This window comes from Oreochromis aureus, linkage group 3, assembly GCF_013358895.1.
Source record: "Oreochromis aureus strain Israel breed Guangdong linkage group 3, ZZ_aureus, whole genome shotgun sequence".
NCBI lineage: Eukaryota > Metazoa > Chordata > Actinopteri > Cichliformes > Cichlidae > Oreochromis > Oreochromis aureus.
This window is the reverse complement of record NC_052944.1, coordinates 5,992,919-6,009,689: the sequence shown is the minus strand read 5'-3', so window position 1 is coordinate 6,009,689 and position 16,771 is coordinate 5,992,919. Positions and strand designations below refer to the sequence as shown.

The 16,771-nt window shown below is 40.8% G+C and overlaps 1 protein-coding gene across 1 annotated transcript; it reads right to left on the bottom strand.

Moving 5' to 3' along the window:
* Positions 1-48: 48 nt before the first annotated feature.
* alox12 (arachidonate 12-lipoxygenase) lies at positions 49-14,889 on the bottom strand. The gene is made up of 15 exons (XM_031740922.2): positions 14,763-14,889; positions 11,650-11,796; positions 11,160-11,361; positions 9,921-10,002; positions 9,678-9,800; positions 9,460-9,566; positions 8,318-8,490; positions 8,022-8,165; positions 6,184-6,387; positions 5,881-5,967; positions 5,630-5,799; positions 3,415-3,536; positions 2,152-2,252; positions 1,787-1,957; positions 49-1,376 (listed from the first exon to the last, which is right to left on the bottom strand). Exons 2-15 carry the CDS (start codon positions 11,794-11,796, stop codon positions 1,197-1,199), a joined length of 2,013 nt encoding a protein of 670 aa, XP_031596782.1. The 5' UTR covers positions 14,763-14,889; the 3' UTR covers positions 49-1,196.
* Positions 14,890-16,771: the final 1,882 nt, after the last annotated feature.

Here is a 16,771-nt window from a genome sequence, read left to right as displayed (position 1 = left end):
CTTACAGTTTTCTGATGTACTGAAGCCACAAAGTACGCAGACAACGGATGTGGCGTCATTTGTTTATTTCTCAACATTGTAAGCACATGGATATATCAGGATGTGTTGCTTTACAGTTTAAGCTTCATTATACGTTCATACGTTTTAAGTAAAAAAGTTACATTTAAAATATTGAAGTTATTCTGTCAAAAGTACTACTTACTGATTACCTTCATGTAATCCAGGCTGGGCAAACTTAACTATAGAAGGAAATATCTGTGCCGCAGTAATAAATTCATATAATTAATGCTAACAATGACTCAACTCTCCAAACATGGCACATGCAGGTTTATCTCTAATCTGACCAGTCACCAGATCTCAAGCAGCTGCAGGGAGATTCTGAGGAAACTGACATGTCAGACACTTCATATCACTTGCGTGCCCGGCCTTGACATGACACATCAAGTCCAGCTGTTAGTGGCTGAGACACAAATAAAAGGCTTCCAGAAAATGCAGCGGCTGGAGCGCTGGAGGTGGAGCAAGTCATCGGCTGATCGGAAGGTTGGTGGTTTGAAATATGCTTGGGCAAGATATGAACCCAAGATGCATCCATCAGAGCATGAGTGAGTGTCAATATTAGACAGAAAACACTTAAGCATAAAAAAAGTGCTCATGTGAACGAGGCGTGCTGTATAAAGCGCTGGGTGCTCTGGGAGAGTATAAAAGTGCTATAATTAAACCGCTCCATTTACAAAATATTTTTATAGTCTTTGTAAAGAAAAGTTTTTCCCTCCTGATCATCTCCTGCATCCAATCAGTCTATTGTTTTTTGTTTGTTTGTTTGTTTTGATTAACTTTTGGTTCATATTTAAAGATCAGAAAAAAAACTCACATAACACAAGGACACATTTCCAAAGTTTAAGATTTAAGATAATGATCTAGTCCAGTATTTACTTGGGCGTGACTTAACCAATTAACCAATACCAACCTGTTATATGTCAGCTGGTTTACCTATGAAGTTGTGATTGGTTAATTTGAATTTTATTCTGTTTCCTGCCTTTTATTTAAGCACACTTCTACTATGTGCTACTATGACCCTGATGAAGGCCACAAGCCAAAACGCGTTAAAGTAAAGTTGTTCCTTTTCTTCAAGTGTTGCTGGAGTTCCTGCATTGCAAAGTTTAAGACTGACACCACTCAGCAGTCTGGGAGTATTTCTATATCGTGATGCTGTTTTCTATGCGACTGGGCAGGAGAAAAAGGTACTGCAGCTCCAGTCCTTCATTCTCAGTCAGAATGTGTTTCTCTATCTCCTTCAACTCCATTCTGAACCTGTCGATCACCTCCAGAGCTTTGGGCTCGGTGAAGTGGTCCTCTGTGTACTGGCCCAAAGGAATCTGAGCAGAAAAGACAGAAAACAAACAATGTGAACCGTAAGTAGCTGAGAAAAAAGGATCAATTCCATTTTTCGTTACAAAATAGGATTTATTTTTAGTGTCAGTGCCGGATGATTGTCAAATATTTGCATTATGTTTATAAACATAAACCATCAGTAAAGAACAGATGACTCGAGTAACTATGATATACACGTATCAGTAGATACACTGACATTAGTGTTATTGTATCTATTTATATTAGTTATTTAATATAAATATTGCTGACATTTTTATCTCTGTGTAGAATTTTTGTATATTCATATTTTTAACGGATCTATCGCTGCATTACATGTGTATATTATGTGTATATTATGTGTATATATCACTTATAAACTGTATCGGACACAGTATGGTAATGAACTCGGACTCACTGCATCTGGTTGCGCCCGTCCCAGATGCCATGTGATGGCCATCTGTACACAGGACTGGCTGACATCAGGAAGCGTGGCCATAATCATGTCCATGGTCACAGCATCTTTGTCTGTTGGTGGCGGTTGTCTCATGGTGCAGGGGGTGTTGGGAACCCAGGCACACCAGTCAAACTAAAAAGAATCACAGAGAAACGTTTGCTGTAGCCCCGTGGTTTCATACAGCTGCACTCATCATATTATCACTAAATTCCAGTTCATTTCTTATCTTAAATAAGTCTCCCCAACAAACCAGCAGTTTGACTTTCTGCACCTCAGTGCATCTTGTGTAACAGTGTCGACTGTCTTTAGGTGTGTGTGTTCAGCACCTGTCCATTGTTAGTTGCAGCATGCTGTGCTGTGCTTGTGAAGATAGCCACTGCCAGCAGTGTGCAGAGTTCCTCTGTGCTGCTGAGTTTACTGGGCAAACCTGGAACACATGAAACATGAAGTGGATGGCTCACATACACAGGCTGTCCTGCTGCTAACTGGAGGTGATGTGTCTGTATTCTGAAACTATGAACGTAATGTGGATGTGGACACAATTTTTGCCTCATGCTGGCAATTGCTTTGTTTTTATAATCTTATGCAAATATATGAGAGTTAAATTTCACATGGTCATTTGTTTTTAAATGAAATTAACAAACCAAACTGTGAACTCTGCATTACAGTACATTCATATTTTGAACTTAACTGCATATAGTTACAGATAAATGATCAAGTAAAAGAGAGTTTGAGACCAGATCCAGACTGATGTGTTAGCCATCAACACTCATCAACAACAGTTAATACATATGGTGCTGTGCAAAGTCTTGAACGCCCCTCATTTACTTATATTTTGGTAGGAAAATGGGGAACAGGCCCAATGATTTACTGTCACGTGCAAACATACAGTGCATGGCGTCTTGACAGCCACCCTTCCACTGAGACCAGTTTAGAGCAGTAGATGGATCAACTGAGGGGCCAGATGCATCTCTCAGGTTTTGTGTCACATCTTCATATTATCTTTATCTCTCTATATAATATATAGAGATAAAGATAATATCTATATATAACATATATCTATATGATACAGATAGATATCTATCTAATCTCGATATCTAATATATATGTAGATATATCAGGGCTGTCAGGGCTTCGGTTAGAGATTTCAGATGTCTCTCATCAACAGCTGGTTTATCTGTGCTGCCAGACGCTCGTGGAGTGCAGTCAGCTTCTTCAGCCAGTAGGCGTGAACTTATGTCGGGGCTGGTGCAGTCCAGTTCTTCATACTGGTGACTCTTTCTTGGATCCTGTCCAGAGATGTTGCTGTGGTCTGCTCTCAGATCCTCTAACCACTGAGCGTTGCTGTAATGGGTTGCGTCCCTCTCCCGTATGCTCTTTGGAGAACTTAAGAGGAACTTTTTATTCTTTAAATCTACTTTTGGCTTTAAACATTTTAACAATTTATGAAAAATGTCATAAATCTTTTAAACCAGCAGTCTGAGCCTAGTATCTCAAGAAAAACTTACCCTCAGACCTAATAACATTTTAAGCAATCAATAAATGAATAACTTCCTATACAAGTGCAGGTGATTACATTAATAACTGACCAAATTTGGGGAGCTCTGTGAAGCCTTCCTCGACGATGTCTCTGATCCAGGCCTGAAGCTCCAGGTCTTCTTGCACATCATGGTCTGACTGGTAGTACAGGCTGACCATACTGGAGACAAAACTGGAGGAAAGGTAAAAACTTTCTAGTTATTTATAAGAATACATTGTTTAAAATAAATAGTATGGACATTCAGAATGATATTCAAAACATGTAAAAATATCAGGCTTTAGTAGCTTTTGCTGGTGTTATCTGTGATTTCCCTGATCACTGGGAGACAAATGCAGAATATTATATTTATGTAAGATAATATATTTTTTATTGTAAAACCTCGTTGAAGACATTTAAAAACTAATAATAAGGCTGTTAACATTGCTACTAATTCAAACATCTTGGCACACCAATATACAGAATATCATCACTTATGAAAATGAAAGGAAGCATTCAAAGTGAGAGGGGCACTTACTAAAAACAATCATAGAGAGGTTGTAATAGTATTATTTGGCAGTCATATTATCAGCAGGTGGAGGTTTTGGTGTTTTAAACTACACGAACATTAATCTCTGACTTTAACACGTATGATTTAATAAATGAAATTATATTGAGTGTTATTTAATTCACTCGATCACAAAACTGTGATCAGCAAACACAGTTTTGACGAGAAACAGTGAGAAAAAGTAACTGGATTAAAACGATCATGTTTAAATGATTATCATGTGGTTAAATCCTGTTAATGTTAAACAGGAAGGAAAGTTTACTCATGTGTGATGAAATTATTCATGAACCATGTTAAAGTACAACATAGCAAAGACGTAATGAAGTGATTTTAGGGTTTAAACTATGTTTTAAATCATGTTGAAGTTTAGAGACAGAGAGGAGGAGAAGGTGTGGCTGGACATCAGGTGACTGAATGTCATCAATTATGATTGGATGTCACACTGAGTGTGATGTCAGAGCTCATCTCAGATATATATGTTTTATGTTTACACACCTCTCTGTATTTAATTATTGATTTGGTTCTGCTGGAGGTTTCTTCCCACTGTCACCAAACTGTGTCCTCATAGGAGGTCATGTGATTGTTTGGTGTTTTCTCTGTTTTCTTATACTTACAATATAAAGCCATTGTTAAAACTGTTGTTGTTATTTGGTGCTATATAAATAAAATTGAATTGAACTTGATTGAATTTGACATCCAGACAGAAAGCGGGGAGAGATGAGGACCCGGCATGAATGCAGAAGAGATAATAGGCTCTTCCCTTTGTCTTCTGTGAGATAAGCAGTTCAGAAGATTGGATCTAAGAATTCCCAGTTGGATATTCCAGCAAAGGTGCCAGAGGCATCAACCGCTGCCTGAACTATGGACTTACAATTCGGTTTGATAGTTTTTGTTTTTTCTCTGCTTATTTTTGCCGTGTTAGATTATAAATTTAAGAGAATTTGGACTTCCAAGGAATTCCACTGTTTTCCAAAGTATGCTGCTCTTCTGCTGGACTATTATTATCAACATGGAACATAGAGATAAGTGCATCTTCAGGCCTGGATGTCTCCAGTCTCTTGTCAACAAAATCAGCATGAGGTCAGAGTCGGTTGATTAGACCAGTATAATTCAAGTAGTTTGATTCTGTGATGATTATTATCTGATTTGCTTCCGATAAATTGCTTTAATAAAATGTCTTGCATTAAGAAAGTCTACATTGCGGATATTCGCTTTTTAACCCTGTGTGAAGCAGTAAAGGTAAAAAGCTGAGTACTAATAGAGTAGAAACAGCTCGTACAGGTTACGCCAGCCTTTTAAAGTCACAGACTTGGGGCTTAGTTTTCCAAACCACTAAATTAAACCCAGTCGTATTCCAAGAGCAATGATGTAGAGCTGCCACAGCAGGCCTGCACGGCTACTCAGGGCCAGTTTTGAATCAGAGTAAGCAGTGTAGACATCTGGAGAATAGAGGCAGTTAGAATTGGCCATCAGCTCTATCCGAGCTCTGCACTGCCTCCTGGGTAATGCTCATAGGATCAGAGAGTGGACTTTTTAAACACAGAGTTGATCCATGCTTCCTGTACTCAGGTGCTGGTTCCACACATCATCGGTACCTTGTAGAACTACGCAGGAACAAGGACAACATGCAAACTCTTTAAGCCACCAGTTTGCACCGCCGAATAAATCACACCCAGTGGTTGCAGCAAGATGTTAGCACAGCACAAGCTTGCTATTGTACCTGTGTATGGCCTCCCACAGCATCAGACTATGGTCTTTGTAGAAATAGTTGGGGAGCTGGGACACTCCTCTGTCACGGAAATCATACAGCGGCTGAATGGAGCGGTAGGTCAACACCTTGTACTCCCTCTGGGCCAAAATTAACAGGCCATCGCCACCTGTAGACACAACCTACACAACAGGAATATTAGGAATATTAGATCGGAATATTGAAAAGCTCAGTAATATTAAAGCCAAGTGTGCTGGGTATACTCGTTTGAAGATGCCATTTGCAGAGATGAGCTGAGTGCGCCCCCTACAGTTGATCTCTAGAGTGTAGCGTTGATGAGGTGCCAGGAGCTGCAGGAAGAAAAAGAACATTCTGATTATTGTTGGAAATTTAGATTCTACTGGATTTATGTTGCAGAAAGGAAATTAAATGAAGGCCAGGTTCCTAAAAGTTTGTTCAATATTAGACCTTCATCTCTTTGCTTTTAAACCAATTCATATCAGATAAGATAACAACAATGACCAACAATGAAAGTGCTGAATGATACGACTTATATTAATATTTACCTTGTAAATGGGGTGTACAGCAGGCAGCTGTCTCAAAGTGGCCACACAAAACACTTCTACCACCAGGTGAGTCCTAAGTAGGTGAGACAGGAGCTGGAATACCTGGAACTCAGAGTGACGCACCCACATCTTAGCCAGCAGCCAGGCCAGAGGGGGATCTTTAGGCAGGAATATGGGCGTGTCCCGGCCTGGAGTCTGCTCGAGCTGAGAAGGTGAAAGAGAGACTAATGAGCTGTGGCTCAAGAGGTAGAATGGGCTGTCACTTAACTTGTATGGCTAGAGGTGCATCTGCTCTGAAAGTCACAGTGTCCTTGGGCAAATATGTGCAAGCAGATAATAAAGCAACGATATAAGGCCCTGTTTGGAATTACACTTTGAGTCGTCACTAAGATTTGAAGAGCTCTACAGAAATTTTCAGTTCGATTCAGTTCAGTTTTATTTATTTAGCACCAAATCACAACAACAGTCGCCTCAAGGTGCTTTATATTGTAAGGTAGACCCTACAGAGAAAAACCCAACTATCATATGACCCCTATGAGCAAGCACTTTGGCGACAGTGGGAAGGAAAAACTCCCTTTTAACAGGAAGAAACCTCCGGCAGAACCAGGCTCAGGGAGGGGCGGGGCCATCTGCTGCTGGGGTGAGAGAAGGAAGACAGGATAACCTGTCAGCATAACTAAGGGAGGTTTAATACCCACAGCATGCTCTAATCACGGTTATAAAATCCTATGGTCAGCATTATTTAGTGATGATCCACTTGGAGCTGAAGCTCAGACACGTGTGTCAATAAAATCAACACATTGCTTCAGAAGCACACGGCTTGGTTTGTCTGAACAGAGTCACATGACCGAAGCTTCACTTGGCATGTCGCTGCTTCAATACCTGATTCTGTCATTTATGAAGAATTGAATCATTGGCGGTGATTTTGTGTGACAGAGAGCAAACCAGTGTGTGACATAATGACAGACATGGAGCCAGCGAGGAAGAGAGGACTTTCTACCCCCAGGTCTCAAACGCACATAAGAAATAGACTATAATATAGTTATAAATACATATGTTATAGTATGTTATATATAAAACTACATGCCCACTGGTTCATTACACAATCACAGGGTGGCAGACGCCTTACAGCACAATCATACTCCCAGCTTATAATAAGACTCTGTTGTATATTATTGTACATAGTGTATTTTATCATTTTTATCACAAGGTCACAAGCATGGGGAGAACAAATAGACATAACATTATTTTTTCACCCCCCAAAAATACATGTTCAAAGCTCCACAACAGCCTGATATCACACAGAACTGTCAGGGTGTACCCCGCCTCTCGCCCTAAGACAGCTGGGATAGGCTCCACCCCCCTGCAACCCTGAAGAAGGATAAGCAGAAGTGAATGGATGGGCATTAATTAATGGCAGGACTTCTTTGAGCAGTCTTGTAGGAATGGGGTCTAATGACACGTTGATGGTTTGGAGGAAGTAATTACTGAAGTTAACTCAGTCAACGGCGCTCTGACGTTTCTCAGCCTGGCTACAGTGCTGAAGAGAAACCTTGGGTTGTTCTTGTTTTCTTCAATCAGTGATGAGTGTTAAGATGTTTACAGAGGGCTTTTTAATAGAGCAGCAAACTGGCCTTCCAGGCTAATTTAGTGAGCTTACTCATTATCTGCTCTAAGGTGTGCGCTTGAGTTATACCAGGAAGTCAAGCACAAAGTCAAACTCAGGACCTTTTTGTTGTGGGTCAGCAGTGCTAAACACCCCGCCACTGTGCTGCTGATAAAGTCCCAGCAAATGAAATTTGTCCCTGTGCTTCTGTGTATGCATGTAAACAACATACCTGTATAGCAATAGGTATAAGTCCTTCATCTGGGTGTTGGTACAGGAGACAGATTGGAGCAGCGATGTACTGAGGGTTTCCCTTGATTGTGTTACTGGGAATCCCATCCATGATGGCATAGTCTAACAAGTATATGTTTCCTGCCTGGACAAGAGTGTAAAGGAAATTTAAGATATGTTGAAAAGCATGGAATAGAGACCATGAAATAAACACCACCAGTGAGACAATAACAGCGTGTACATTTGTGGCGTTCCTTTTATTTTATTATAAAAACCAAAGTTGTGCTTTTTCTCAACCTTCAGTTCTTTGTCCAAGTTGGTCCTGTCAGCCATGGAGCTCTGCACCATATCTGCGGTAACAGGGAAGTTCTCCGGCAGCTTTTTGCACCTCTGGATCATCCTGGGGTTGGAGCCATTTAGACACTGGTAGCCAAAGAACCAGTCCTCCTTCCAGTGCTTCATACAATACTCTGTTGCATACCCACAGACACACAGGCATCAGTTTTCTGTCATTGTTCAAAGGCCTTTGGAACAGAAAATACTGCCGCAGAGAACAAGTTCAGCCCTACCACTGATTACAATGGAAGGGAGAGAGAGAGAAATGCTGTGCTTGAACTGAATTGAATATTACCCACATGTTTTTATGGATCATCTTCAGATTACAACAATTAGAAAGTCAGAATGGAACATGGATCAAAGGCTTTCAAATAGGCTGCCCTCACTGTCTGCAATCATCTAAAGATGGAGGTGAAAGGGTCAGAACTGGTAACGATGGGAAAGTTGATAGCAACAGATTTCTCTGGCACAACTTCACGTACTCCCAAGGTGCATGGAGAAGACAACGATCTGATGACGTGGAGACTCCAGCGACACGACAAGTATCAGGGAACAACTTTATTAAGTGACCAACTTTATTTAGGGAACAACTTTATGTGACCAACGCGTTTCGGCTTGTGGCCTTCATCAGGTAACGTCAAACAGTTTGTGTTTAAATAAAAGTGGGCAACAGGAAACCAATCACACCTTCACAGAAAAAACAGCTGACCAATTTACATTTAACAAGGTGCTATTGGTTAATTGGCTAAGTCCAAATAGATTCTAGACTGAACCACTACAGATTAAAAGGGGAGAAGCTGTGGCTTAACCAGTTAACCAATTGGACAAACTACCTTGTTAAATGTAAATTGGTCAGCTGGTTTATCTGTGAAGGTGTGATTGGTCCATTTGGATTTTTTTTCTCTTTCCTGTTTTTTTTTTTTTTTTATAAACACAAACTGTTTGACATTACCTTACCTGATGAAGACCACAAGCCGAAACGCGTTGGTCACTTATTAAAGTCGCTATTTTCAAAGATCTTTTTTTTTTTTAGTTATCATTTTGAATTTGCATGAAGCTACTATTAAAGCTACAAGTTTTGTGTGGTATGCTTTTTTACACACCAGCTATGGGACTTTTCAACTTCCAGAAGATACGTTTGAAATCTTCAAGGTCATCCCAGGACTTCCCAAACCGGATGGTCAGCTTCTTCAGAGATAACTCTAACAAACTGAGGAGAGGAAATGAGGCGTTTGTTGTTTTTAAATCAGATTTGTTACAAATGTGTTGAATCATGAACTGTGTGTGTGTGTGTGTGTGTGTGTGTGTGTGTACCACCTACGCGTAATGTAATGAATGTTCGAAGTCACTCCTCTTCTCGTTGTCAAAGCGGGCGTCTTGGGGTAAATCTGCTTCTGTTTTGGCATCAATACATCTGGGAATCCCTGGAGCCCACGTTACCCATCTAACACAAAAATATCCAATGCTTCAAATCTATGTGTTGTTACAGAATGTGTTTGGTCAAATGTGGCTTGTAGTTTGTACAGTTTAAAAGGTTTCATATACCATAAATGTGAGTCCCTACCTGTAAGTCTTCTGTCTCTCCTGCAGCTCTGTTTTCCTGTGTTCCAGCAGCTGCAGTGCGGAGTCACCTGTCAGCGTCTTTGCTACAGGAGAAACAGACACTTGTAAGTTATGCTGTCACATTATAGAGTAGGGCAGCGATACTGTTGAAATCAAGCACAAACAAAAAGGGTCACACATGAGATAACTGAAGGAACTCTGGTTACATGTAACACTTGAAATATATCTTTCTTGTATGGTCTGATGCTTACGTAACGAAAGTCTAAGAGGAACCTGTAAACAAATATGATGCAAATGCAAAGCAGGCACAGCAGCCCAGCATTTCACCATTTTTGCATGAAAGACACAGGCCTCATTTACACCTTGTGGTCTCATCTTGATTATATTATCTGATACAGTGTCTATATTTATGTCTCTGCTGCACATTTCTTAGGCGGTGATGGCAACTTGTCAACAAAGATGATGTGCTCCAACTAAAGAAAATCTAAATCACTGATCATCATTATTACACCAGCCAGCTGCTGCTCTGTAGTTTTTGCTGAGCATAGCGGCAGGTTCTAGCTTGGGTTTAGAGCACAGGTGTCCAACTCCAGGCCTCGAGGGCCGGTGTCCTGCAGCTTTTAGATGTGTCCTTGATCCAACACAGCTCATTTAAATGGCTAAGAGGCCTGAGAATGAACTAATCATTTGATTCAGGTGTGCAGACCCAGGGTGAGATCTAAAACCTGCAGGGCACCGGCCCTTGATGGCCTGGAGTTGCCCACCCCTGGACTCAAAGGTAGTACAGCAACAGTTACACATCCCCAGTGTGCTCATGCATGGGTGGAAGAGTAGCCTTAGATAGGCTTTTAATCTCACCACCAACTGCTAAATGTGATAAACTGACTGGGACTTTTAACCTAACATTCACACACCGATGGATTTATCAGGGGCAACTTGGGGTTCGGTATCATCTACTAATCTGCTGCTGGTTTGTTCTGCAGCTCCTCCTGTCTGCTCCAGCCCAAAGCATCCTTGGACAAGATACTGAACCAAGTTACTCTCAGATGCATCCATCGGAGTATGCATGTGTGTCAATGGGTGACTGGTGCATGGTTTATAAAATGCTATATAGGAATCAGTCTTGTACTAAAAAAGAACCTGCATAGCTTTAAAGGGAAATTTGCACCTTTGCTCAAAATCACCTCAGGACTTTTACACATGTAGGAATTATAAAGGAAGGAATGAGACTCTTTCCTACCTGTTCCTTCTCGTATCTCCATCTTGACATTGCCTACAAACCATCGGTAACAAGGGAAAGTCAGCACTTTACCTCCATCTGGAGGCTCTACAGCGACATATCGACAAAACCAGTTATCTTCCACCCAGTATCTTTGTTTCTCTAGTCTGACCAGTAGCACCGAGCCTAAAGGTGAAGGACTCATCACCTTGTACTGGTCAACCTGATGGAAGAATAGAAGAAGAGAAATACAAAAAAATTAGATCCTTTCTATCTCAGAGTGATGCTGAAAAGCTAGTTCATGTTATTCTGTCAAGTTGTCCTGAAAACTACTTAAAATGTGTTGAGTGGATCTAAAATGCTGCAGCAAGAGACGGGGACTAGAAAGTGAGCCCTTTACAAACCTGCTGTTAAATCCAGAATTGAAGTTAAAGTCTCACATGCTGTATTTAATGTGCAAAAAAAGCTATCCAAATCTGGACAGCAGAAGAAAAGCCAAAACTACACTTACTGCTCCTCGACAGAAATCCAGTCCAGGGTTGTCCAGTTGAGTGCGCTCGCTCTCCCCTTTCTCCCCCACAAGAGTCAGATAAATGTAGTTGTTGGTGCCTGAATACTCTGAAGTACCAGTTGCTACTGTAACCGTGTAGACTTCCATCTAAGAAGACATGCACATACATGAAAACACGCAAGTGTTCAGCTAGCAACATGTGTGCACTTGAACACACAGGAAAAAAACCCATGATAAACTTGCAGCTGTCTTGGCTCAGTGATGTCACCATGGTCAGTGGAAGATTTCACAGCGCAATGCTTCAGAGTGAAAATAAAGGGTGTAGCAATAGGAAGAGGTCTGAGTTCAAAGTCACAAGGCTTTTGCTTTTTAGACCTTTTTAGACTCTGCTTGTCATAATTGGAAAGTCAGACCTGCAGAGCTGAGTCTCTGATTCTTTGCTTTAAATCTGCCTGCAGAGCAACAGAAGCTTCATGCACATTTCAGCCGTTTGTATTTGTAATTTTTAGTTTATCATTTAGCCCAGAGGCTGTGACAGCTTCTGTTGGCACCTCATCACCCAACATTAGGATGCGTCATTTGCAATAAGTAGGATTACTCAAACCAAAACTCTTTTGCAAGAGTGTCCTGGGTTCAAAGTTGCTGAGAGACAACAGTACTAAGCATCAGGTCACCATGGTGACTGACTTTTTAACTATGTTTTTATTCTCCAAGCTGTGGATATAATCGTAGAGCCGGAGTAGATTTGTGTGGGTTTTTTAATAAGCAGTGTCCTTGGATGTATTTGAAGTTATATATGATCATATTTGCATCTTATACAAAGTCCACAAGTTTCTCCAGGAAATCAGGTATTTTTGGTGATTTTGCATGCAAGATATTGTATTAATATAAGAGGGACCACACTCTTAAAAAGATCACACACTCTAAAGCTCAAACTGAGTGAACATGTTTTTTCCTGGTAATTATTTAAATATTAACACTAACCAAATGTTGAAACCACAATGATGCAAATGAGCTGATAAATAAGAGATATGTGGTGTGACACAGCATGTGACAGATAACTGTGGCAGGATATGCCAGTGACACGCAGCTGTGGGAACGACACTTGTCTGGACTGTGTTACATTATTGTAGCACATTTAATTTTAACTAACACACACACACACACACACGCACACACACACACGCACACGCACGCACGCACGCACGCACGCGCGCACGCACGCACACACACACACACGCACGCACACACACACACGCACGCACACACACACACACACGCCTTTGGAATGGAAAAAAAAACAGGTATATATTTCAACTCAGTTAAATTTCATTTATATGGTAAATGGACTGGTTCTTATATAGTGCTTTTCTACTCTGAGCACTCAAAGCACTTTATACAACTAATTCATTCACCCAATCACTTTTCCTGTCTGACATTCACACTCCGATGAATGCATCGGAGAGCAACATAGGGTTAGTATCTTGCCCATTTGTCATGCAGACTGGTGCATGCCAAATGGATTGAACCGCCAACCTTCCGGTTAGTAGCTGACCGGCTCTACCACCTGAGCTACAGCCACCCCATATCTTACTAAATCCCAACAACAGTCACTTCAGTCTATTGTTGGGTAAAGAAAAAAGACGTTACTGGTAAAGAGCCTCCTGTAAGATTAGTGATTTATTTTGCAGGAAGGAACTAAGGAAAAGTATGAACATCTCAACTTCAAACAAACTGTGTGTTACACCTGACCATCAATATGTATCTATAGATAATGCAATCAACAACATGCTACAGCTTCTTTTATAATCCAGACATTTCATTTATCTTGCATTTCCTCACTGCAGCTTTTCTGTGTCACTGTCAGGTAACAACGCCTCCCAGCTCCAGCCTGTCTTACTCAAATCTCTGACACCGAGGCGCTGCGCTCGTCTCTGCTTTTGAAAGATTTGCTAGCATTATAATCAACTCCTAACACTGACAGCAGTATATTGTGATATTTAAATCAGTGGTAAAAGTATAGAAAGTGTGTCTATCAGCTATCTTTGTGCAAACTAACCAAACCTTTGCTGTGTCAATATAAACATTTGTTTCTTTTTACTTTGTCTCCACATCTGCACAGACAACCGAGTACGATCAGTGTAAAGTGAGATTTGTGCTGCTGATGCTCTGAGGTTTACTGCTGTGTGCATGTACACAATTAAATCAACTAAAACCAACATTATGGTTGATTCCCTGCACAGACAGAATACTGTTCATACACTAAACAGTATACTGTTACTATAAATTCAGTAAATTAATCTAAGCATCATTAACTTGAATACAAACCTGACTCTGACCATGAACACCACAGCCATACTTTACATTTCACCACACTGCAGCATCCTGACCTGTTTATCTTGCATTGAACTACCTTGTATTTGAAAAACACAAAGTTAGAACACCTTTCTTGGCTTTGCGTGAAAAACACACAGATCCAGTGTCTGATTTTAAACTGAGGACATCCTCCCACCTGACCAGGCTGCACGGTGAGGAGATAACATTCATAGATTCTCTAAGAGTGCAAGCAGAAAAATCAAAGCTTTGTTTGTCCTTGTATTGAATGCCGCACTTTCTATTCTATAACTTTTCCTATTACATAACCCTTCCAGACGATGTATGGCGTGATTCAGAATGAACTACCGCTGCTGCTGCCTGGTAAAATGACACAATCTCGCACACACTCTTGCGTAAAACACTTGCGTTTGTTGGCATGACTGAAACAGTAAAATGCACGTTTCACCTGTACTGAGCCGTCACCGTGACTTTTCCAGCTTATTAAACTGGTGCAGGGTGCAGCGAACAGGTGCGCTCAGTGACGACATTCCGGTACTTGAGCCATAATATTATTTTCACCACACGCGCTTGTAACGTTGAGCATTTACTCTGTGGTATATATGAACGCTGAAAAACAAACTTATTCCCAAAAACAGCTTCTGTAGTTTCACTTCTAATGTTGCTTTTGCCAGTGGCAGCGTGTATGCAGGACACCGCTATCACAGGCAGGAGAGATTCTGACAGTCAGCTGTGATGGTGAAAATCAGGAGTTTGGAAGAAGACAGAAAAAGACCCACCTTAGTCGCGCGCCGTGTTCCCAGCGGAGTGTTGCTTTGCGTGGACGTGTCCTGTGGCTGTCGGCTGTTCTGACGTCCTTTTATTTGCTCTCTCTCTCTCTCTCCCTACACTCTTGCTGCACTCTCTACACTTATGTATTCTCTCAACGTTTCTATATCAAACAAGCACTTTTCTGTTTCTGTGGTCAGTATATTTAATAATAATGAGCCTCACTCATACCACAGCGAGGATGTTCCACATGTTTTTGGTTCGTTTCTTTTACCTCCTCATATGTAAAACATTAGAGATGAAACCGGGTCGTTTCTTTTTCACGTAACTGTTCGAATATTCTTTTTATACATTTTGTAAAAATGTATAAAAATCTGTAAATATTTTAAAGATAACCCACCTACACTACTTTTACTTGCAGTATTTTTTCCCCCGTGGCTTTAAAATTATTGTAAATTCTTTGGGGAATGAAAATTGATCTTGTGGCAGTCCTACAGCACGTGTGTGGTGTTGCAGTGTAGTTGTGTTGGACTTTGTTGTGTTTATACACCCGCCAAAGACCCAGACTTTTAATTCATTTGAAAGCCTGATGCTTAGCCTCGTCCACCCCAGCTGTAACACTCAGATCTTACTTGTTATCATCTATCGTCCACCTGGGCCTTACACAGAGTTTCTCTCTGATTTCTCAGACTTTTTATCTGATTTGGTGCTCAGCTCAGATAAAATAATTATTGTGGGTGATTTTAACATTCATGTAGATGCTAAAAATGACAGCCTCAACATTGCATTTAATCTGTTATTAGACTCAATTGGCTTCTGTCAAACTGTAAAAGAACCCACCCACCACTTTAACCACACTCTAGATCTTGTTTTAACACATGGCATAGAAACTGAACATTTAACAGTGTTTCCTGAAAACCCTCTGCTGTCTGATCATTTCCTGATAACATTTACATTTACAATAATTGATTACACAGCAGTGGGGAGTAGACTTCATCACAGTAGAGGTTTTTCTGAGAATATGCCACGCACATATTAAAGAAATATGTAGGACTGCGTTTTTCCACTTGTGCAACATCTCTAAAATTAGAAATATCCTGTCTCAGAGTGATGCTGAAAAACTAGTTCATGCATTTATTACTTCCAGGCTGGACTACTGTAATTCATTATTATCAGGATGTCCTAAAAACTCCCTGAAAAGCCTTCAGCTGATCCAAAATGCTGCAGCAAGAGTCCTGACAGGGACTAGAAAAGAGAGCATATTTCTCCTGTTTTGGCTTCCTTCATTGGCTTCCTGTTAAATCCAGAATTCAAAATCCTGCTCCTCACATACAAGGTCTTAAATAATCAGGCCCCATCTTATCTTAGTGACCTTGTAGTACCATATCACCCTATTAGAGCTCTTCACTCTCGCTCTGCAGGCCTACTTGTTGTTCCTAGAGTATTTAAAAGTAGAATGGGAGGCAGAGCCTTCAGTTTTCAGGCCCCTCTTCTGTGGAACCAGCTTCCAGTTTGGATTCAGGAGACAGACACTATCTCTACTTTCAAGATTAGGCTTAAAACTTTCCTTTTTGCTAAAGCATATAGTTAGGGCTGGACCAGGTGACCCTGAATCCTCCCTTAGTTATGCTGCAGTAGGTGCAGGCTGCTGGGGGATTCCTGCAATGTTAAATTCCCGTGTGTGATCTGTACATGTGGTGTTTGACAGTAATGCTGACTTTGACACAGTGATGTGCAGTTAAAACTTACTTTTGTGTTGCATATGAACAGAACATTGACTAAGAAGTGTTGAGGAACCTCTGTGGTTATTGTTGCAAACAGAAGATGTGTTGTACTTCTTTTTCTTTTTGTGAGATCGTAGTGGTTTCCTGTGTAGTAGCCCATCATCAGCGTTCTTGTTCAGTAATTCAAAAAGTTCCTGATGTGCACTGATCCTTCAGGGAACAACTGGACACAAACACTGACAGCAAAATGTGCAATAAAGCGAATCAAAGTAACTGGACAACCTCAGATTTCAGGG